We start from the raw sequence: 25,031 nt of genomic DNA, 5'->3' as shown, positions 1-25,031 counted from the left end.
ACTAATAAAAATAAATTTTTTGTCCGACTGTCGAGTTGCCCCAATATTTTTGTCCGACACTTTGATTTTTTGATTAAGAATATAATTACTTATGACCTACTAATGTTGTCGGAAAAATGGTTTTAAAGGTAAGGGTTGCACGAACCCAGTAAGGTTTAAAAGACAGTTTATTAATAAAAATTAAATTTTTTGTCCGACTTTGGATTTGACCCAATATTTTTGTCGGACACTTAGATTTTTTGATATAGAATATAACTACTTATAACCTGATACTTGTGTCAGAAATTTTTTTTAATTGGAAAAAAAAAACTACAGAACGATGTTTGTCGTTGTTCAAGGAGTATGTAAGCAAATATCAGATCACAATTTTTCAAAAATTTTCCCTCTTGTCGGAAAATTTTTTAAGAAAATTTTGGGTACAGCTCTACGTCATACCCTTTTAAATGTTTTACTTAGTGTGTGCCAATTTTGAGCTAAATCGATTCAAAAATAACCGAGAAAACTCTTTTAAAATTTTTTAATATTACTTTCTCGTCGATAGCCTAAATGAATTAAGTTTTCTGTTCGTTTGCCCCAAGATTTTTGTCAAAAAATTACATTTTTTGTTTAAGAATGTAATTACTTGTAACTTACTACCTTTGTCGGAAAAATGGTTGTAAAGATAAGGGATACACGAACCCAGCATATTTTAAAAGTATAGTTTATCAATAAAAATTAAATTTTTTGTCTGACTTTGGATTTGCCCCAATATTTTTGTCGGACACTTAGATTTTTTGATTTGGAATATAACTACTTATAACCTGATACTTGTGTCGGAAATTTTTTTTATTTCGAGAAAAAAAAACTACAGAACGATGTTTGTCGTTGTTCAAGGAGTATGTACGCAAATATCAGATCACAATTTTTCTAAAATTTTCCCTCTTATCCGAAATTTTTTTGGGAAAATTTTGGGTACAGCGCTACGTCATACCCTTTTAAATGTTTTACTTAGTGTGTGTACCAATTTTCAGCTAAATCGATTCAAAAATAACCGAAAAAATCTGTTTTAAAATATTTTTGGATAATTCCTCCTCGTCCATAGCCTAAAAGAATTAAGTTTCCTGTTCGTTTGCCCCAACATTCTTGTCAGACAATTACATTTTTTGTTTAAGAGTATAATTACTTGTATCCTACTACTTTTGTCGGAAAAATGGTTGTAAAGATAAGGGATGCACGAACCCAGAATAGTTTAAAAGTATAGTTTATTAATAAAAATTAAATTTTTTGTCCGACTTTGGATGTGCCCCACTATTTATGTCGGGCACTTAGATTTTTTGATTTGAAATATAACTACTTATAACCTGATACATGTGCTGAAAATTTTTTTTTAATTCGAGAAAAAAAATACAGAACGATGTTTGTCGTTGTTCAAGGAGTATGTACACAAATTATCAGATCACAATTTTTCTAAAATTTTCCCTCTTGTCGGAAAATTTTTTAAGAAAATTTTGGGTTCCGATCTGCGTCATATCCTTTTAAATGCTTTACTTAGTGTGTGTACCAATTTTCAGCTAAATCGATTCAAAAGTAACCGAGAAACACTGTTTTAAATTTTTTTTTTGATAATACCTCCTCGTCGATAGCCTAAAGGAATTAAGTTTTCTGTTCGTTTGCCCCAACATTTTTGTCAGACAATTACATTTTTTGTTTAAGAATATAATTACTTGTAACCTACTACTTTTGTCGGAAAAATGGTTGTAAAGATAAGGGATGCACGAACCCAGCATAATTTGAAAGTATAGTTTACTAATAAAAATTAAATTTTTTGTCCGACTGTCGAGTTGCCCCAATATTTTTGTCCGACGCTTTGATTTTTTGATTAAGAATATAATTACTTATAACCTACTAATGCTGTCGGAAAAATGGTTGTAAATAAAAAAATTTCAGGAAATTGACATCTTCGGCGCGTCCGACTGCGCATATGCCCCGTGAAAATTGTCCGACAAGGTTACCACACTATTGTAAAAAGGTTTTATGATAGATACCGTTAAAATTATCGATGTGGTAATAAATTTATTATTTTCATAAATTTGACATATTTAGCGTGTCCGACGCGTCATATGCCCCAATATTTTTGTCCGACAAAATTGTTTTCGTTGTTTATATGATAAAATCCATTGATTAAAATAGAATGACCAATGTGGTAATAAATTTTTTTCTTGCATAAAATTGACAACTTCGTCACCGCTTGACAGACAAACGCCCCACTACCATAATGCGCCAAGCTCAAAATTTGTCCGACTCCATCCAAATAACAAGTACAAAAAGTTTCAACGGTGTGGTCATAAATAATAATTGTATATGCGGGCCCAAGGCCTAATATACATTCAATTACCTATAACTCACTTTCAGTTAACATTGAAAGGTTTTTCTAGTAAGAAATTTATTTGATTTTTTATTATCCTCAATTTTGACAATAATAACTTTTTTGTAAAAACTTTTATTTTTAAAACTAAAATTATTTTAGTTTTTGAGTTATTTATGAAAAATTGGTTAAAAACATGCATTTCTCTCACGAAAAATTAAAATCTTTGATCTTTAATAACTCAAAAAGTTTTGATTTGTTTTAATAACTTTATATAACAAATTTTGCTTATAATTTGTCGCTCTATCGAATTGTGGGGTTATTTTTTATAAAATAATTTTCACCCCCGAGGAGGGGTAGCATCCACCCCCAGGGTAAAAGCGCAAGTTGGCACCATGTCACCTTTGTTCCTTGATATATCCTCTAACCCTAACCACTCACCAATTTTCGTGTAAATCGATGGAGGTTCAACGAAATCGGAGGTAATAGCTCATATTCACCTTCAGTGACTGCACTATATATGATTTCAACGAAATCAATATACTTTAAACAGTTTCTCTACTACTTTCCAAAAATTTTTATTAAAACAATACCAAAAATTAAAAAAATAAAAGAATAAAACACACAAACACATTGAAAAATGACACAAATGATTTCTGAACAATAATTGCTGCCAAAAATTTTAATTAAATACGTATTTTCTGAAAAAAATTATATAATAATATACTTACAATCATTAAATCTTAAAAAAAAATAAAAAAATGATATAACTTGCATTGGGCTTGAACCTACTTCCCGTGTATCCCGCCGTACGAGAGTCGAAGCGATTTCAAACTGCACCACCTTCGCGTATACGTCATGTAGGAATATACACAAACTGAACAACTTTTTGACATTTTGTTTATATGAATTTTTATTAGTTTGATTTTTGTCGAATTAAAATATAACAATATATAGAGTAAGAAAACGATACATTCAGCGATACTCAACCTGCGGGCAGCGGGCCGCATGCGGCCCTCTTACGTTCTTTATGCGGCCCGAAGGCGAACTAAAAGGCCCTGTAAATGATCAAATTGTTTTGAACTCAAGTAAGTTAGTTGGTGGTGGCTTTTAGCATTTATTTGCGACATAACAGAAAAGCTTGGCGAACTTAATCGTCGTTTACACATTAAAAAATAAACAGAAAATTATTTTCGTAGTTAACAAATTAAAGTATTTGCTTTCGTGGACAAGCTAAAGATGTACATCGAGGAAATAAATATAAAAAATCTGCATAACTTTCCGACATTGGTGAAAGCTCAACAAGATGGAATTGATGTATTTCCAGAAAACTATGCTACTTATTTCTAATTTTCTAGTTTTCTTGAGCAACGAATTTCAGGAAAGATTTAATGATTTGTGAAACATTAGGAAATGTATTCTATTAATGGAAAATCCCTGGCACTTAAAAGTAGCCGCTACTTGTAGCAAGCGGAAGTAGCTTGCAGCCGTTGAGATTTAATAGCGCAAAGTTGCCACATAAACTAATTAATTTTAAAAATGATACAAATCTGGAGGCAATTTTTAAAGAAAAAAGAGACGCAAAATTAGTACCGGATAACTATAAAACTCTCAAAAGTTGCGCTTACTTGTTCCTCACGTTGTTCGCTTCATCATACCTGTGCGAATCCTCATATTCAGAAATGAAATACATATGCAAAAAAATGTTTACCTATCCTGACATTGATTCGCACCTGGACTACGTTGTTATTTCGTAAGCGGGCGACTTTAAGGAAAAATCCTGAATCAGGTCGATTTTTATTTTTAAATTATGATTTTCTTACATATATATCATACTATCGTCATCCATCTGGGCGTGATGACGTAATCGATCTTTTTTGAACGAGAATAGGGGTCGTGTGCTAGCTCATTTGAAATTCTCTTTATAGTAATATAAACATTGGCATAATTAAGTATACAGTATGCGTATGCCCAAAAAATTTTTGTTTTGAATTAAATTAATTGACAAAAAACAGAAAAATGTATGTAATTAATTGACAAAAAACAGAAAAATGTATGTAATTTATTTAATTTAAAATACATTTTAGTGCTGTCAGAAAACAGAAGAAAATGTTTATTTGACAAATAAACACTACTTTTCCCTTAAATCCCATGTTCAAACTGCCAAGAGGCAGGTGGGTGGCAGCTTGAACAATAAATTTAAGCAAAAAGCAATGTTTATTTGTGAAATAAACATTTTTTTCTGTTTTCTGACAAGAATAAGCTATATTTTGAGTTAAATAAAATTTATTTTTTATTTATTATCATATAATGATATACATTCTTCTTTTTGTGTCAATTAATTTAATTCAAATCAAAAAAATTTTTGGGCTTCCTGTGAATAAATTTTTAAATGAGCTTGCACACGACCCCTATTCTAATTTAAAAAAATCATCGATTACGTCATCACGTCCAGATGGATGACGTCACTAGTATGATACATATGCCAAAATATCGTAATTTAAAACTAAAAATCGATGTTTCCGAATTTGTCCTTAAAGTCGCAGGCTTACGAAATAACGAATTTATTCCTTTCATTTGCACCATACTGTATATTCCTTCACATAGATTGCGGCCCGCAAGCTATGGCAATAGCTGCTATGTGGCCCAGGGAAAATAAGGTTGAGTATCGCTGCATTAGATGAAAATTTGTAGAAAGTTTGTTCGTAATCAGATTATGTAAATTAAAGCATTGCCTACTAGGGGTATAGCCTAGCAAGTACTAGGTAAGTACATTATTTTTTTTACATTTTCCAAATAGGTATGAAGATAATTTTTTATTGGAATACAACTGAAACATTTAGAATTACGTACCTGTGGCTTTTCAAAATTATTTAAAAAGTAACTATAATTATAAATTTGATTTTATTTCTGTTCTCACAACAATAAAAACTAATATATTATACAACATTTTTGTTTACCGATAACCTCCATATTGAACAATTATTGACAGATCATTTCAACACCCAATTAGAGCCCGTATAAAGACTAATACCAAACTGTCGGTGTGCGCATGCGCGCAGATCAATATAAATTCACCTTCAATCTCAATCGCGCCTAAAAAAGTATAACTTCAAAAAATTAAACAATTTTATTACAAACGTTTAGAATAACATTTCACCACCAAAAATTTTAACAATAATTAATCAAAATTTCAAGTCATTTTGAATAATTATTCTTAAAATTTTTGGTAGTGAAATGTTCATTCTAAATGTTTAATAAAATTGATAAAAAAATGATACTTTTTTTTCAATCCAGTTTTCTTGCTTTTGTATTTATTTTTCTCATAAACTACTCACTTTAAGCATCATGTGTTATACATTTTTGAAATCTGTACAAAGAGGAGAATCTAAATATAAAATAAAAAAAGGTAGAAGTAATTTAAAAAATTAAGGGATGATACGGGGGGTGAGAGGATGCCTTTTCCGCCAAGTTTAAATATTATTTGACCTGCTTTTGCGCTTTTTCTAAAAATCAGTGGTTCAAAAGTTATTTACGGTGGATAGTTTTATCTGAAAAGCACTGTATTTTACAATGACATACTTCTACTCAAAGATATACGCTATCGAAGGGATATCTTTATTAATATAAATAAACTGACACACATACAGTCATTTAAGTACGCAATAAATTCTCTTTCGTTTCAAAATGAATAGTTGAACTAAAAGCCACAATTTTTTATGCTTCGTGACCAAGTTACACTGTACGGAGTTCATTATCATATTCAAATTAGTGACTTCAATTGTTTTTTTAAAACAACAGTAGGTACGGAGAACTTAATAAAATGGAATATACGGGAACTTTTGGATGTTTGTAATAATATCTAATTTATAATCAGATGATAGTTCAATATGACCACCAAACTTATTGAAAACAAGATAAGTAAAGATAAATACATTATATTTTGTTAAAACCAAAACAAATATTTTCTTAGGTTTCCTCAATAATATAAATCAATGATAGTATAATACCTATTGAAATTGAAAATGAAAACTATAATTTTTACTGAAAAAATATAGATCAGTTTGATGCAAATTACACGTGGGTCTTAAGCTATTCTCTTGTGGAAATTTACTTTTTAAGAAGATATTTTGGGAATTAATTGCAAATCCAATTAAAAATATGTACTGTATGCGAGGAATTCTTAAATTAAAGTTGATTTCATAATAACTAATCAAATGAAGTATATATCTACCAATCAAATATTTCCAGAATGCCCCTCAAAATATACTGAAAATATCATTTATAGTATGGTATAACTAGACCCAAACCCAGACATCCAAAGGTGAAAGTTATCCTTAACACCAAATTGTTCTATATGGGCCACATATTGGTCAGTAAAAAGTTACACCATTTTGAGCGTCGCGTTTGGGGGGGGGGGGTGCGCGAGAAGTCTGTAAATTAGGTCAATATTTCTAAAAATATGCGGTTTAGCGTGAACGTGAACAATTTATACAAACATGTTCTACATTATATTTTAAACAAAAAAGGCCCTATGCACAATCCTTCTAAAACGAACGGTTAAAAAGTTACGGAGGTAGTAATATAATAGAATAATAGGTCCAAACAGGCCTAATCCCATCATCCAAAATATCAGTTTTCCAACATCAAATTGTTCTGTATGGTCCACATATTGTTCAGTAGATAGTTACACCCTTTTGGGCGTCGGATTTGGGGGGAGGGGAGAAGGCGGTAAATTAGTAGTTTTTTACGTTTTTCGTCAATATTTCTAAACCTAAGCTGTTTAGCGTGAACAATATTCTATACAAAAATGTTTTATTGTAAATTTGAAAAGAAAATTTTACTGTTGGAAATATATTCATGCCACATTGCCCATAAAAAATCCAGAGTGGGTTTCTCTGTACCAGAGATTTATATGGCCTAGGCCAGTAGAAGCTTCTTGAAGGTGGTGAGGTTGACGTCCCTTCAAAAACTTATCAGTAACATACCAGCGGCCATTGAAATAGCAAATTATATTATTTAGGAAACACAATCCTGTTAAAAAAATTAGTTTTTTCAGTAATAATATTATAATTTGCCCAAAAAATCTAAAAAAATATGAAAAACCTCCACTTTGCACCCTCCGTAATTCCGGAACCGTTGATTTTTTAACAATTATGCATCGGACCTTTTTCGTTTCTTTAATGTAGAACATTCTTGTATAGAATATTCTTCACTAGATCACTTATGTTTAGAAACATTGACGAAAAACGTAAAAAACTACTAATTTGCCGTCTTCTCCCCCACATCTATGTGGACTCCCCAACAATATTATTGTAACTGACTGTAATTTTTTCCCCTTAAATAAAGTCCTTTATTATTATTATCCAGATTTAGCCATACGGCTCACACTCCCTCTAAGGGGAAAATTGACTCATCCCAGATACCTACGGTATCAAAAGGATTGAGCTCTGGTGGGACTCTTTCCGTGTTATCGAGCCCTAGGTCACTTGGAATGCAGGTGTATCTCCCAGAAATTTTCGTACGCATCTGGCCGTCGCGAGTAGTACAGCTTTCTGCATGGTCTTATAAAGATGTTCATTCAGACCCAGCTTTTTGATGCTTTCGAGGAGGGTCTTCGGAATGACTCCAGTAGTAGAAATAATAATCGGTATCGTCTGGGTACTTTCCATTCTCCATTGCCTTCGTATTTGAATTTCTAGATCTCTGTATTTGGCGATTTTTTCAGTAAATTTACTACGTAGATTATTGTTGTTAGGTATCGCCACATCAATTAGTGTTGTTTGTCTTGTTAGTTTATTAACTAGTACGAGATCTGGTCTATTATGTGCCACTGTTTGGTCTGTGAGCACAGTGCGGTCCCAGTATAGCTTGTAGTTGCCATCCTCAAGCATACTCTCAGGGACGTATTGATAATACGGGAGGTGGTCTGTTTGGAGAAGTCCCAGCTTGATAGCTATCTCTTGATGAAGGATTTTTCCCACTGCATCATGCCGTTCCTTGTATTCAGTTGCAGCAAATGCCTGGCAGCCCCCTGTAAGATGTTGGATGGTTTCTTGGGCTTGACATCCATATCGGCATCTGTCGTTTTGAACCTGAGGGTCTTTGATGATATATTTCAGGTAATTTCTGGTTGGTATAACCTGATCCTGAATGGCCAGTAATGAACCCTCCGTTTCAGGGAACATCTTTCCTGATGTCAACCAGTAGTTCGACGCTATATTGTCGACATAATCTTGGCTGACCTCATTGGGATGTCGCCCGTGCAGAGGTTTACCCATCCAGGCGCGCACTTTTTCGTCCTTAGTAAGGTGGTTTATGCGCATTTCTGGTTCCCTCAGTTTGATCGGTGTTGTGTCATCTACTGCGCAGATAGCGCGATGTAGAGTAGATGTCTCAGCCTGCATCTGAAAATAAGTTCTTAAATTAGCAATTTGTTTATCTAATTGCTCACCTATATCCATAAGTCCTCTTCCTCCTAGATTCCGTGGTAATGTTGTTCTTTCTACTGCACTTTTAGGATGGTGTTTTTGTGCCTTTGTGAGGTGTGTTCGTACTTTTCGCTGTAGAGCTTCTATATCTGTTTTTGTCCACTTAACAATACCAAATGAGTAGTTAAGCGCGGAACATGCGTAGGTGTTTAGTGCCTTAAACAAATTTCTACTGTTAAGGTGTGAGCGAAGCAGCTGTTTTACCCTTCGTATAAACTCAGTAGTTATCTCTGTTTTCATTTGTTTATGGTCAATTTTCCGCGCTTGCTTTACTCCAAGATATTTATACATATCGCTTTCACCCATGGCCTCGATGTTCTGGCCATTTTGCATATCGAATCCTCCGGGCTGTACTTTTCCTCTGACTATATTTAAAATACGGCACTTGTCTAGTCCGAAGTGCATACTAATATCATTAGAAAAAGTTTCTACAGTTTTTAGCATCTCGTCGAGTTGGTTTCGAGTGGAAGCCATTAATTTCAAATCATCCATGTACAATAAATGATTGAGCTTCGCCACCACATTGTTGTTATTTTTGATGCTAAAACCTGCATCTGTGGAGTTCAATAGCTTAGATAGTGGGTTCATAGCTAGACAGAACCACAGAGGACTCAACGAATCTCCTTGAAACAGGCCCCGGCTGATTGCGATATTTTCAGTTTCGATGTTACTTTCACCAGGTATTTGAAGATGAATTCTAGTTTTCCACTCTGTCATTATATGTTGTAAAAAGGTCACTATATTATCATCGACTTTATATATTCTCAATATATCTATAAGCCATTCATGCGGCACTGAATCAAAGGCCTTCTTGTAATCTATAAAAGCAGTAAATAGGTTCCTCTTTTTGGAATATGCTTGATTAGAAATGACTGAGTCGATGATAAGTTGTTCTTTGCAACCCATGGAACCCTTAGCGCATCCTTTCTGTTGAGGCTCTATGATATTGTTCAAAGCACAGTGTTGGTAGATACGCCGGGCTACACAGGATGTGACCAATTTATACAAAGTTGGAAGACAAGTAATTGGGCGGTATTTTGCTGGATCTTGGGTGTTATTTTGATCCTTCGGTATTAAATAAGTGGTTCCCTGAGTTAGGAATGATGGTATATCCTGTGGATTAGAAATAACATGATTAATTAGTGTTGATAAGCATTCATGAACACTCCAAAACTTCTTGAGCCAAAAGTTTTGAACTCCGTCTGGTCCAGGAGATTTCCAGTTATGAAGCTCGTTGATGATATTTGAGACTTCTTCAGTAGTGAAGGGTTCGTAAAGGGTAGTAACGTAGTGTTGGCAGTTCTGTGCCGTATCTTCTATCCATCCAGCATTGTTGTTAAGAGCAGCTGGTGTGGAAAGTTGATTTCCCCAAAACTCATGAATTTCTTCTTGGCTTGGATAAGACTTATCGAGATTTTCTACGGTGGAATTGAGTTTTCGATAGAACGCCTTCTCAGCAGTCTCAAAAAGGGCATTGTCGGATTTTCGGTTGTTACTCACTTTGTACCTTCTTAGTCGTCCTGAATAAACTGAGAGTCTTTGTTTTAATGTATCCAGGCACTGTTGAGCTGTGTTGTTTTCTGGATCGTATCTTGAGTGTCTTGCAGTATTCCGTATTATTTCTTCAGCTCTCCTGATGACTCTTGTACTTCTTACACCTCGTATATATTCTGTGACTTGACCAATATCCCTACGCAGCAATTCAATCTTTCCGAGCAGTCTTTTTTCCCAGGGTGCAATTCTGCTACCAGTCCTTCCGTTATTAGTACCCTGTCGTGTTCTGATCTTAATGCCCACTACATTAGCAATTGCTGTTGCTGCACAGTAGATTAGCATGTGCAGATACTCTAATGTGTGGGCTTCTACGACATAATTGGGTAGGACTTCAGTGTTCACAATTTGTAACAGCACACCTAGTCTCTTACAAGAGTTTATTCGTGGTAGCGGTGGTCTGCTAAGTGGGTTTGTTCCACTAAACTCTTGTACAGCACGTGCCATTTCGCTTACTAGGTTATCATGTAGCTCGTTGTTTTCCTGCTCTGTATTGTCAGGTTGAGTTTCTTGTATGGCAAGCTCAGGAATCTGCTCATGCACTTCATTGGGGACTTGATCTTCAATTACAACATCGTTATGAATCTCCCGTTCGACTTCACTTCTGATGATATTGCGTCTAGTCTCTGGGATAAGGTTGTTTCTTACAATTACCCGGTATTGGTCTGATACTCGTTGCTCCGATACTTGAATATCTGGGTACGTCCTGCAAAATTCGGCATACAGCTGTTGACGGTAGCCGATTGTTTCTTGACCGAGGTTGGTCACCTTATAGTAGAAGCGCAAAATGTTCTCATTGATGGACACAGTCCATTTCATGCGCTGCCTCGGTCGTCCCGCTTGAGTGAGCGCCGGCTGATGATCCAGCGCAGCACCTTCGGCGGGTGGAGCTCTTGTTGTTGTTTGGCTCGATTGTGGTTGTGGTTGGGCTGTAGCTGATTGTATGACAGGGGCCCGCCTCCTCAACACCCTGCCACCGACGTCCCGCATGCTGTCACGTCCAGCGCCGGCTCCAGACGTGCCCTGGCGATCCCCAGGCAGCGATCGTAAACATAAATTATTATTCTCCATTCTCATGGGTGTGCATTTTATACCTACTGCCAGGTGTCAGTTTTTGTTCCACGGCAAGTATCCCTGCTACTCTCTGGGTACTGGCGCTACGAATACCCAGAAAGCATCCCCCATTCGCAGGGGGCCGCGCCTGATAGAAGAACTGACAAAAAACTCCCACAGGCGTGGGAGTTTATTATTATTATTATTTTATATTATTATTATATGTGGACCATATAAAACAATATTGTGTTGGAGGAAAACTTTCACTTTAGATGCCTGGGTTATGCCTTTTTTGGATCAATTGTATCATACTATTAGTGCAGTATAATAAGGTTTGTAACTCCGAATTCCATCAACATGCATAGATTTTCTTGAAATTTTTACAGTAAGTAGAGAATACCTTAATAAGAAAAATGTACCCTATGCCGAAGTGTACTTTTACCTTGGCGGTAGAATACATTTAAACTGGGGGCTTAGAACTTATGTTGAAAATAAGCTCAACAATCAATAGACACGTAAGTATATTCTAAGCAAAAAATATTCTATAGTTTCTTCGAAAACTCAATATTTAGACTTATTCGCGATTAAAAATTTCAATTTTTGTTCAAATGTTTTCAACCGATTTTTCTTGAATAACTCAAAAACTTTTATCAAAAATTTTATCAAAAAAAACTCTATCTAAATAAATAAATTTAGGCTTATAAAAAATCAAAGAATCTATTAACTCAAAATGACATGTCTGAATTGTCATTATGAGTGATGAAAAAAAAAAATAAAGCTAATATAAGAATTTTTCTTCTGACTAACAAAAAACAGAATAATTTATTTGTTTCCTAAAAAAAAATTGCCTAGCCTAATGATTTTCGAATTGAAAGTCGAAACGTCAATATAAAGTATTTCTAATTGCATTTGTCGTCAATTTCTAACAAAATGCAAACTAAATAACCTAAAAATACATCCTAGGCATAGAGGAGTAAAAACATTTGGTGTATATTTTATTGAATAATATTTTTATTGTTCTCGTTGTTGTGAGACGACAACTTACAGAACTATTTTATTAGTAACATATTATCTTTTGCTACATGAACAATACAATATTTTCTAGGATATATTGCTCATAATATGTCATAAAATAAATTAATATTTTGAAATCATTTATGAACAAACATAACCTTGTGCAAATCTAAACAAATAGGAAGTACTTGCACATCCAAATCTCCTAAAATTCATCAAAAACTGTATAAACTTTTTTATTGTAAACCTTGGCAAAAAACAAAGTTAGGACGATAGACCTCATCTGGATGAATGATTTTAAAGGAAGCCGCATACAATTTAGAGAATTTGCGAATATTCAGATTATTGTTTAATTTGGATTTTTTATTCCGAATTATAATTAATGATATTATAATCAAGAGTAATTTATTATGCATTCTACATTTTACGGTAATTATTCATATTTATAATTTTATGAATTATTTTAAACCGAAGTACATAAACGATATGAAAATAATAATTATGCATTCTTTGTCATAAAAAAACAAAAGAAAGCTCATTTAAGGGGACTTTCAACTTTAAGCTGCTATTTATAGGACTTTTCCTATTAAATTAATTTTTTTCATTTATCAGAATTTTATGTTGTCATGTATAGGTGCCTACAGTGTAAACGCATTTATATTGGAAACATGAATGGACAATTTATAGTTATTAACGGATTCCAACCATTTTATAAATGCCAACTAATACAAGATGTAATGGCGACACAATTTAAAAGTATTTAGTCGTAAGATAAATTATAAAAAACAAGGGGTACCCGATATAATTTTCTCCTGACTATATTCAATTAATGATTAAAAAATGATTTTTTTATGAGTTAAAAAAATTTCGGTGCGGGCAGATATTATCTATTACTTTAGATTTTTAGGACCATTTTCGTGTGCTAAATAATTTATAAATGAAAAAATAACGAAAGATAACGATTTTCAAGGCTAAAGAACAAGTAAAAAATATCATTTTTGAAATTACGAAGTATGGATCTACTTAAATTCTAGTTAAATTCTATCAGTTCCTGATGAGAATTTACGAATTCATTTTAAAACATTGTTTTTTAGTTGTTCATGCAGCCCGATTGGCCGTCTTCTCTTAAAGAACCTTTCTCATTAACAACTAAAAGAATATATTTTAGAATAAGACAATGGAAAAATGCTTATCAGGACCTCATAGAAAAAGGTTTGAACTTGAATTTAGGTAGGTAGGTATGGTTACAAAAATAATATTTTTTACTTTATGTGTTTGAGACTTGAAAATCGTCATTTTTCGTTTTTTTTTTTTAGTTTTAAATTGTTTATAACTCGAAAACGATCAACTTTGGAAAAAACTACAAAAGACATTTTTTGTTTCGAATGATCCAAAAAATCTAAAATAATAGGTTTGTTCTAGCATCAGTTTCAAACGCTTTGAAACCATCAGCGAATAGTGGACCAGCTCGAGTAGAGGGGATAGCACTGGTGACTGTATTATGTTCTCTCACTGACCAACTGTTTGCTGACGGTTTCTGACTAGTTTGACTGTTTGCTAGAACAAACCTAATATCTACTTACCTGTGCTGATTTTTTTTTAATTTATAAAAAAAATCATTTTTTAATCATTAATTATTAATTATAGTATAGTCAGGACAAAATTATATCGGCCTTGAGGGCATATTAGGATACCTTTTTGTACCTGGAAATAGGGAATTTTGATTAATGATATATACAATGTTCGCAAAATTAGTCAGATACGTGGAATTCCAAAGTTTCCTTCTTTTAATGTTGTTGAATCGACCTGTACCTATATGTATAATAATTAAATATATTTATCACAACATACCGTTGTGTATGAATGGTTGCCTACAACCATTCGTTTTTTAAAAGTTTGTCATTTTTTGTGGCTGAACAGAAAGTAAATTGTTAAGGTAGTCTCCATAAATTGAATATTTACTTAAAACATGAATTCTTGGGCTCAAAATATTAAGATTTAAGCCCAATCACTTAAATAAAATGTGGCTCCTTACTGAGTTACAGAGTGTTTTACTTGAACATTTAAAAACTATTTGTACCCAGTACTTTAAAACCATTTGACATATCCTTGTCATACTTGGCAGCAAGTGAAGATACTGTACACCCTACTATATTATGTTAAACAAACGTTTCTGGCTACTACCAGAGGCATATGACGGGGAAAGTGAAAGGTTGACCCTTCCCAGATTTTACGCCACTGGCTGAATTGCTATTTTAGTGCAATTATTGAATTCTCCAATACTTTCTATGAAAAATATTATATTCTTCATTCGTAACGATAAAGCCATTAGTTTTCGAGATATTTGAAGTTAATAATGAAAAGGCACAGTTATTTTGAATAATGTATTATGCCCCTTCATTTTTAAATTTAAATATTATATCTAAAACTAATGATTTTATCATTACGAATAAAGAGTATATTATTTACATCGAAAGTATTGCAGAATCTAAAAATTATGCTAAATTAGCAGTTCCGACAGTGGCGTACAATTTGGGAAGGGTCAACCATTCACTATTCTTGTACAACTTTGGCAGCAGCCAGAAACAAGTATTTAACATAATTTAGTAGGGTGTATGTGTACAGTACCTACACTTTCTGGCCAAACATGGCAAGGATATGTCAAATACTTTTAAAATATTAAATCTTAATATTTTGTGCCCAAGAATCTAAAGTTAAAATATTTCCAATTATTAATGAAACATCCTGTATTTTCCAAACTAAGTACATATCCATGTATTGGGTTTTTTTATTTAGGTAATCGCTTTACAAATATTATACATAATTTCAAATTTGCACCTTGTATTATTCACAATAGACCCTACATAATGTCGGTAAGATCAGTTTGTTAATGAGCTTTTAAAAACATAAAAATATACAGGGTGTTCCATTACAAATAAAAATGGCTGACAATGCTAGACTTGCATGAATCACCCTGTACATTTAAATTTACCTATATTTAAAAAGTTGACATGTGCCACAGCTTTATAATTTTCTAAAATAAGTCAACAAACAATTTTCTTCCATAAGTAATATTTGTAATAGACCCTACTTGTTAAAGAGCTTTTAAAAATATACAAAGATATAGGGTGTTGCATTAAAAAAAACTTATGGATTATGCTGGTTTTGCATAAAGCAACAAATTTATGTTTAAAAAGCGCCCATTTATACCTATAATTAGTGTGAATCACTCCAATTTAGTTGAATTCGGGACAAGACTGAAAAAATTACCTAAAATCCGGGACTTTTCAATAAAAATCGGGCCATTTTTTTTAAATATAAAACTTTAATATCATCATTTTATTGATTATTTAACATTTTTATGTTGATAAAATTTTTTTTGATGGAATGGGTTGTAATGATAATTACATTTTTGTTTTTTGACTTTTTTTGTTTTTGACGTTTCGATTTTCAAGCCGGAAATCATTCTCAAAACCAAAAATTAGAAAATCAACTAATGTTGGATTTCCATGTAAATTGAACCTTGGGTTAAAATATAATTATCAGTAGTAATTGCACAAGAGCTCTAAAATTCTATATTAATTTTAGAGATCGAGTGCAATTTGTTGCGATTATTTCATAAATAAAACTGCTCAAAACCAAAATTTTATTGTAATTTATTTATGTAAGTACAAATTAGTACAATTAAATACACAGTTGTTATAAATATTTTACGGTTGAAAGTCATCACTTTTATAATTTTTAAAACATTAATTGTCATTAATGTCACTGAATGTATTTTTTCATAGCAACGAAGGGCATCTGACATAATATACTTGAAGACAGGAAATTATCAAAAATTATCAATTTAATTTAGATTTCTGTAGCTTTCTATTGGTCAGAATCTCCTATGAATGAAATAATCATTATTAATTTGATATTCATGTTTTTAAACCGTCTTTTCAGAAGACGATAGTGAAAATACAGAAACCGAAAAAAGTCTAGAGTTTGAGTTTTCGTAGAACTATAATATGACGATATACAATGCATGCATTTTGGATGTGGTATTAGTATAACAGTCTAGAAATTGTCGACTTTTTTTCGTCCCACCAATTCAATTTGATGTGAATTCTTAGAAGAATGATGTATTAAAAATTTCAATATGGAATTTTACCAAAAAGTTGAAAATTCTGATGGTCTGGAAGCCTTGTCCGAGACGCCGGGACACGACTTTGTAATTCGGGCCATGTCCAGGATTTTTCGGGCTAGTTGGTCACACTACATTTAATACAAAATGTGTCTCAGCATTTTTTATAGTTTTTCAAAACAATGATAGAAATAATTTTATTCCATAAGTGGTTTCCACCCTGTATTATAAAGTCTGTATGTAAAATTGTAAATTCATGTTAATATTACTGTCATAAAAGTAATCTGTTTAATTAAATCTAAAAAAATGCTCATCAAATAAAAAATATATTAACAAAGATAAATAAAATCTTATCTTTAAACCTCTTTGTTTATTTTAAAAGAATAGAAATGTTTCTGTCTCTATTTATATACTAAAAATAATATGTTTGGTTACTACTTATAAGATATCAAAATTCGATGACATTTTACGTAAATGTAGAGAAAAAATATTTTTACCTTTTTTTATCAACATTTGCATATTTGCAAATAAAATCTTTATTCACACTGACAGTAAATTTTTGGAAACATTCCCAAAATTTTCCAATTGTCTTTTAACATCACCTAAGTATGCATTTTTTTATTTTTGTAAGAAAAGAAATTTACAATATTGCTGATTTGGTCAATGTATTTAAATAAGATGCACCATAACAATTATGTATAAAGACTCTAAGGGCCGGTTGTTCGAATGCTAATCAACAATGATCATTATCAAATAATTAATTACTGTCAATGTCAATTGTTAAAACATAATTAATTACAATTCTGAGATTATAATCAATTAATATAACAATAATTATTAACATAATTAATAATAAATCTCATAATTGTAATTAATTATGTTTTCAGCAACCTAAACAAAGTTGCCATTGACAGTTTTGGTGACAGTAATTAAATATTTAATAATGATCATTGTTGATTAGCGTTCGAACAACCGGCCCTTAGTAAATTAACACATTATCTGCCACCTGACGCCTTAAGGGTTTTGTGTGCCTAGTCAGGTGGCATTGACGCCTGTAGGTGTTCATAACCTGTTGAATTAAATAGGGTCCTTTTTGTAGTGGCACCATACGAAAGTAACTGAATATAAGGTGGCAGCAAATGTGTTAAAACTGTTTAACTTAATTTTTAAAAATATTACAATGGGAGATGAAAAAGAAATAAAGCAAGGCCCAGAATGCGATCGTTGAATGGCGCAGAAGACCAGCTGAAGACCATAAATATAAGACAATGGACGAAAAGGGCAGCATGGGAGATCTGAATGGAAGGACAGAGCAAGACAAGCAAAGAACCATCCAGGGTTTTGATGCCGAACGAGGAAGAAATAATATTAAAAATTGAGAATTTTGTTTGATATTTTAACTCTTAGATCCTAGTGGATTTAGAAAATGTTTAACTGATTAATTCATCAATTAAGTACCTTAAAGTTATGCCACATTAAAATAAGACAGAAATGTTACACCAAAAAATAAAATAACTGATAAAGTATTTTGACAGAACATAAAATGAAATGAAGAAAATATCTTACAGCAGTCCCGGCTCTAGGATATAAGGTGGCCGTCTGCAAAACTAGCATAGACACCCTTAGGTTTTTCTAAATTAGTATTTTGTATAACACCAACAGAAAAAAAGCTCATTTTGGCACCCCCAAAAACAGGGGCACCTGCCGACCTGCCTGCAGCACATCCCTTGCAGACCCGTTATTACCGGCCCTGTCTTACAGAGTTACATTTTAAGACTAAGATTAAGACATACAGTAGAACGTCGATAATCCGGACGTCAAAAATCCGGACCGTCAATAATCCGGATTTGTATCTAGCAAAAATATCTATTTTTTTAAAATAAATTAAGAACTTCGCTGCAAAAACGAACCTCTACCGCAGTTCAAAAATATTTTACACATTTTTTTAAAAGCCCAAATAGTGTCTGATGTTTTTACTGTACACATGGTGCTATTATAAATTAATTACAATACAGTGTTTAAACATAAAAAAAATGTTTTGATTAATTTCACCTCTAGACTAGTGGTTCCCAACATTTTATGCCTGGCGACCCACTTTCTGATGTTTTTTTATATTCGTCCCAGGATGATACGCTCTTCTGTACTCTGTACGCCACTCAACTACTGTAAGAGCCACATCGCGACCCACCTGAAATCTGTCCGTGACCCACTAGTGGGTCGCGACCCACCGGTTGGGAAACGCTGCTCTAGACGCTTTACTGTACAAGAGAAAACATAAAATTTTAAAACGTTTGTTGTACTTTAATGTGTATACTGGCCTTTTTTTGAGGTAATTTCGATAATCCGGATAATTTTATAATCCGGATGGGGTCCGGTCCCAATTAATCCGGATTATTGACGTTCTACTGTACAATGTTTCTGAGCTTTTACAAATACAATATTAAAACAGGAAATACGGCCATGTAATAAAAAAAAATGAAAAAAAAAAATGTATAAACACTTTCAATTTTCAAAATGAAAAAAATCTCTAAATACAGGAACAAATAAAGAATTTCTTATAAAAATAATCTACATTAACGCTGAAAAATTTAGAAAAAGAATAACGATGACAAAAGGAGCAGAATTAACATGTTAAGTGCCACACACAATATTGAAAAAAATGGCATTTCGTCATAGCAGTTTCGTAAAGACACAGCGATCCCTAGGGACCTCGATGGCGTATTGGGAACTTCCTACATCTGTCCCTAGGGACTGCCATGGCACTTAACGTGTGAAGCAGCAGGATAGGTTAGGTTAGGTTAGGAGCGTAAAAATGGCCTCAGATTATTCTAAAATAGTCATTCTAATAAAATTTTAGTGCTTATATTTTTCAATTCTATTCCTAATTGAATCATGTAACTTCGAAATAATAATAATAATATTGAAAAAACAATAATGAATTTGTGATTCGTGAGCTTTATCTTCTTTATGACTTATAATATATATGTTGAATGGAGAAAGAAAAAAACAGCAGGAACTTTAACACGTTCCATGCGGATGGCATACATGTGAGCCACATGATGCCTTTAACCAATGTCGGACGGTGCTCATGTATGCCATTGATTATACACATTTTTAATGTGTGCTTTTTTGTCCGTTCAGAGTTTAGTCTTAGGATCAGATATCTGCACACAATGTGTTAAGAAAAATAGTCCTACGGGATCAACTGAGAGAGAAAACTTCAATTACTCATACAAATGTTTAGCTAAACAACGAAGCACTGATGTTTATCAATCAAAACTTTCGTAATACAGATAAAACTCACAGAAGGCTATTCAGCAATATAAAAAGACACTACCACAGTATACATAATATAACTTGCATAGGTAAGTACTATTATTTGTGTTAAAAGCAGACTTACCTTATTTGGAGTACCATATTTAAAAAGATTCCTACTCTTCACTGGTGTCAGGGCTTGCCTCTCATCACACTGTGACTTAACATCTTCTATATTTTCACCTAATAATTCATTCCTCAACAGAATGTTATACACTGAACTGTCTCTCGCATTTTCACCTGTTTCTCTTGTCTTTTTACCAGTTTGAGTGTTCTTATTGGGATCAGGTATAGTGGCAAAGGAAGTCTCCCAATTATTATTGGCTCTATAAGGAATAAACCTATCATAACTTCCTAGTCTATGAGGCACTTCTACATCAAAAAGATTTCTAGCAACAGCTAGTTTTGATTGTCTAAAGATTCTCTCGTCGATATTAGTGAACATTTTTACTGTTAACAAAAGTTCTACAGTTGGACTGATCAAAATGTAAATATAAAAGGTGTATAAGAGATATAGTATTTATGTAAATCTCATGTTAATGTACACAGTTCAAATGTCATGCTCATCAATTGCATATGCACTATGCATCAATCTAAAATCTAAATATTTATTGGCAGATCCTGAACATGAATCACAATCTACATATAGAATTAGTGGTGTACTGCTTCATCCTCTTCTATTTTATTCAGTTCAACTTATTTCAATAAAACGAAAATAAAAGTTGCACTACACAAGTAAACAATTTTCACTGCAGTAGATTCAAAATTTGAACATTTATTAAATTAACAGAAACTCTGCTTTGATAACGAGCGTTCTACAGAACACCCCCACTAACTCTATATGGGTTTTAAAATTAAGACAGATTTAACGTTATTGACAACCAAAATGTTATTTGTAATTTAACCAATAGTATTTAGAACAATGCCCATCCGAGAAAGACAAGGCTATACTGATTACTCGCTTTATGTCCAATCGTACATTAGTTTATTTTCCGTTGATTACAGCTTAAAGCTGATTGACAGTTTGTCATTTTTGAGTGTTGGCTACACTGATGTTTGCTTTTAAACTTAAATTGTGTTTTATTAAAATGGTTTATTTATATTAGTCATAATTTATTGTTTAATTAAATAACTAAATTTATTTAAATGCAATGTAATAAACGAGTATTATTCTATTGCAGTTAAATAAAAAATAAAGTGTTAATTTCTAAATTATTTGACATCAATTCAACTATCTGTCATTGTCAAGCGTCACGCGTCACTACTATTGTCAGATTGTATTTTGAAAAGAATTTTACCTTGTATGTTTATTATCAAAGTTTATAAAAATTTAAACCAAGACGTTCATTGATTTTGAAATCTAAAGTGTTTTTTAACATTCAGTAGCAATGGTGCGTTTAACAACTACTTTTGTTCCAAATCAATTGGTGTGCCTAATTTTAATATTTACTTTTAGTCTTATCAGGATGATGAGGAAGGAGTGCCATTTGATAGTACAACTGGGTCATTTCCAAAGGACTTTGGCTATGGACCTTTCGAGGGTGAACATGACCTAATGCCTTCAGCAGGAGATCAAAAGCCCAGAATTCTTTTAATGGGTTTAAGAAGATCTGGAAAGTCTTCCATTCAGAAAGTGGTATTTCATAAGATGTCACCCAATGAAACGCTCTTTTTAGAAAGCACCAATAAAATTGTAAAGGATGATATTAATAATTCCAGTTTTGTACAGTTCCAAATATGGGATTTTCCTGGCCAGATAGACTTTTTTGATTCTAGTTTTGATTATGATATGATTTTTGGAGGATGCGGAGCGCTGATTTTTGTAATAGATGCTCAGGTATATATACATGATTTAGTTTTTATAAATTCCAAATTATATTGACCCTCTAGCAGACCTGTCAGGCCTCACCCAAATGGAAATATAATGTAATTTTATTTCGCTTGTCTGCTGGAGGGTTAATGAAGCTAGTAAGTATAATACAAGTTATACAGTGAAACTCCAATAAGTTGGCCTCTGATAATGCGGAAGTCCAGGTAACCTGGACCGATTTTCATCAGACAAACATTTCAACAATAAAAACGTAAGATGTTTGAGTGGTAATGTATATGTGTCTGACTGATTTTTTTACCAAGAAATGAACAATACTGGTATACAACTGTATGTAATTTAGATGTACTGTGATGTATTTCATGTTTTTGCAATTATAATGGAGTTTATCTGTAAGTACACCATATTTTATTAATATTTACCATATTCTCTGGCTAACCCAGATTTTCGATAACCCGGATTGACTGTGGTTCTTATTAATCTGACTTATCGATGTTCCACTGTTCTAATTATAAATGTAAGAGATGTACATATCAGAACAATTATCTTTAGGATGCTGAGGACCTTGAAATGACAATTACACTGCTGCTAAGGTTAGGGATTTTCCATAAGAATAATTTATACCATGACCACTGACTATTTTATATTAACAAGTTGTTATAAAACTATATTAAAAATGAACATAAAACTTTTTACGTGTTAATATCTAACTCTTAGAGAGTACAAAAAATATATCTTTTTTTATTCATACACATACACTAATATTGTAGAGGGCGCAAAAGTTGATGCCTCGAAAACTGATGGCGGACAGTTAATCTCAGGATTGAGATATCTGAAACAAAAAAATCGTACTGCATTTGAAAAAGAAAGGATTCTTACATGACACTTTACCACAATTTGAAGGGATTCTCAATGGAAATTAAAGAAAATGGCGACATTCGATCTTGCAATTGGGTATTTATTTGGCATTCATTGTTGAAAAACTTCTTTCAACGGATTCACTTGTAACCAGGATTGTTAAAAATAGGTTTGCCAATTTAAAAGCTTACTGAAATGGATTATTAAGTCCTGAAGACTTTAATATTGATAGCCAATGGACCATCATGTGTATGTATCTACATCTGAAAGTGGTAACAACGTAGTAACCTCAACCTGCAGTTGAGTCGCATAAACTCGCCAATATTTTCATGCGTCTAGTTGGCTTTTTACTGAATTATGTACTGTTAACACTCATATTTCTATTAAAAAAAAAAAAAATAAATAAAATAGAATTATTTCACAGTAGTCATAATAATATATTTATTTGCAAGTTTTTTAACGGTTACCAATGGTAACAAGGGTTACATGGACGCTTCGCCAGTGGAATAAAGAATTGAATAACCTTTCAAATGAGCTATCACACGACCCCTATTCTCATTTAAAAAAATCATCGATTACGTCATCACGCCCAGATGGCTGATGTCACTAGTATGATATATATGCCAAACAATTATTATAATTTAAAAATAAAAATCGACATGTCTCGGGATTTATCTCCAGAATCGTCGATTCTCGAGAAAAGAATTTATTCCAACCTAAATGTCTTCACTGTATACACTTCTGTATTTCTTTGTTGTTTTTTATTTGGTAAAAGACAATCTTTCATTGATATAATACCTACATTTTTTTAACAAAACAATTTATGTTAACCATTAAGTATTACACACTTACAAAAATTCCTGATGGAATGTTTGCCGCTTTTACTTAAAGCTCTCTGATTTGTTGTGTAGTTTGTTGTATGGCTTGGTTTTCATTAAAATTTTCTTCCACTCATTTTAATTAACACATAGTTCCCTCCAGTCTCTCAGACTTTCAGGAGTTTGATATTGATATTTCTCTCATGATCTGGTCCTCCCATCTCTCTCTAGTTTTTCCTCTTTGTTTTTCAGTTTCTGGTTTCCATCTGGTGACCTTCAGTAAGTTGTTACTCCTTCTCTCTATGTGCCCCAGCCATGTCAGTCTGCGCTCTAAAAAATCTAACTATATCTTCTCCCATCATCATCTATCAACACTTTCAAATCCTGTTTTCTTTTGTCGTGTTAACCTTTTTCTAGAGCAGATTAGATATTTTGTTTTTCCTTTATTAATTTCTAAACCTCTTTTCCATGCTCCATTTGCCAGGATTGTTAATACTTCTTTTAATATTTCCTTGTCTCTTCCCATTCTACTTGCTATGGTAGAATTTCGAATACCGTTTCATCTTGTCCAATTAACTGAACTTACACTCACAGGTGCAGAGAGCATGGTAAAAATCCAAAACGATCTCTCAAGACCCTTCCATTGCAAAAATGGACTAAGACAGGGTGATGGACTACCGTGTCTCTTATTTAACCTGGCATTAGAAAAAATAATTCGAGAGTCCCAGATTACTACGAATGGTACTATCTTTAACAAATCAGTACAAATTTTCGGATACGCAGATGACATAGACATCATAGGTAGGTCCACAGAATCTCTGACTGAAGCATTTCGGTCGTTAAGAGCATCTGCACAGAGAATGGGACTAAATATAAATGTTCAAAAGACCAAATATATGTGTTGCACTAGGTCAAGCAACCCGACACCTACAAGAATAATAATTGATGACCTAGAACTGGAAGGTGTCGACACCTTCATATACTTAGGCTCGCTGCTAACTAAAGATAACAATGTCAGTGAAGAAATTAAAAGAAGAATAGTACTCGCCAATAAGTGTTACTATGGCTTAAGAAGACATATGGCCTCAAAAATACCTAGAAAAATTAAACTGACTGTATACAAAACACTAATAAGACCAGTGCTAACATATTGTTCAAAAACTTGGTCACTTACACAGAATGACTAAGAACTGCTCAAACGTTTTGAGCGAAAAATACTAAGACGAATATATGGAGGCATAAAGGAACAAGGTTTGTGGCGTAGGCGTTACAACTTTGAGTTGTATAGAAATTTTGGAGAACCTGACGTTGTTAAATTCATTAAGGTAGCATGCCTTAGATGGATAGGCCATGTAATTAGACGAGAGGAAGATGCCACAGTCAGAAAAGTTTTTGACCGAAGAGGGCCGATAGGACAACGAACAAGAGGAAGACCGAGACTTAGGTACCAAGACAACCTAGAAAATGCTTTGAAATCTATTGGAATTTGAGCATGGAGAAGAGTTGCCAGAGACAGGGGCGAATGGAGGATTGTTCTGAAGAAGGCTTTGGCACATAAAGAGCTGTAGCGCCACTGATGATGATGATGATGTCTCTTCCTATAAGAACTATGTCATGTGAATATGCTACTATT

General features: G+C 32.9%; 2 protein-coding genes across 2 annotated transcripts in view; one reads left to right on the top strand and one right to left on the bottom strand.

Annotated features, from left to right (window-relative positions):
* Positions 1–20,738, bottom strand: part of LOC114329647 (fizzy-related protein homolog) — a 206,961-nt gene extending 186,223 nt beyond the window's left edge. The window contains exon 1 of the mRNA XM_028278825.2: positions 19,980–20,738. Within this exon, the coding sequence (XP_028134626.1) occupies positions 19,980–20,339 (360 nt within the window). The 5' untranslated portion in view covers positions 20,340–20,738. The remainder of the gene's footprint in view (positions 1–19,979) is intronic.
* A 380-nt stretch (positions 20,739–21,118) lies between these two features.
* Positions 21,119–25,031, top strand: part of LOC114329648 (ras-related GTP-binding protein C) — a 112,808-nt gene continuing 108,895 nt past the window's right edge. The window contains exons 1-2 of the mRNA XM_028278827.2: positions 21,119–21,285; positions 21,351–21,731. Of these exons, the coding sequence (XP_028134628.1) occupies positions 21,283–21,285; positions 21,351–21,731 (384 nt within the window). The 5' untranslated portion in view covers positions 21,119–21,282. The remainder of the gene's footprint in view (positions 21,286–21,350; positions 21,732–25,031) is intronic.

This window comes from Diabrotica virgifera, chromosome 7, assembly GCF_917563875.1.
Source record: "Diabrotica virgifera virgifera chromosome 7, PGI_DIABVI_V3a".
NCBI classification, from domain to species: Eukaryota; Metazoa; Arthropoda; class Insecta; order Coleoptera; family Chrysomelidae; genus Diabrotica; species Diabrotica virgifera.
The sequence above is the reverse complement of the archived record's forward strand: the minus strand, read 5'-3'. Positions and strand labels throughout refer to the sequence as shown.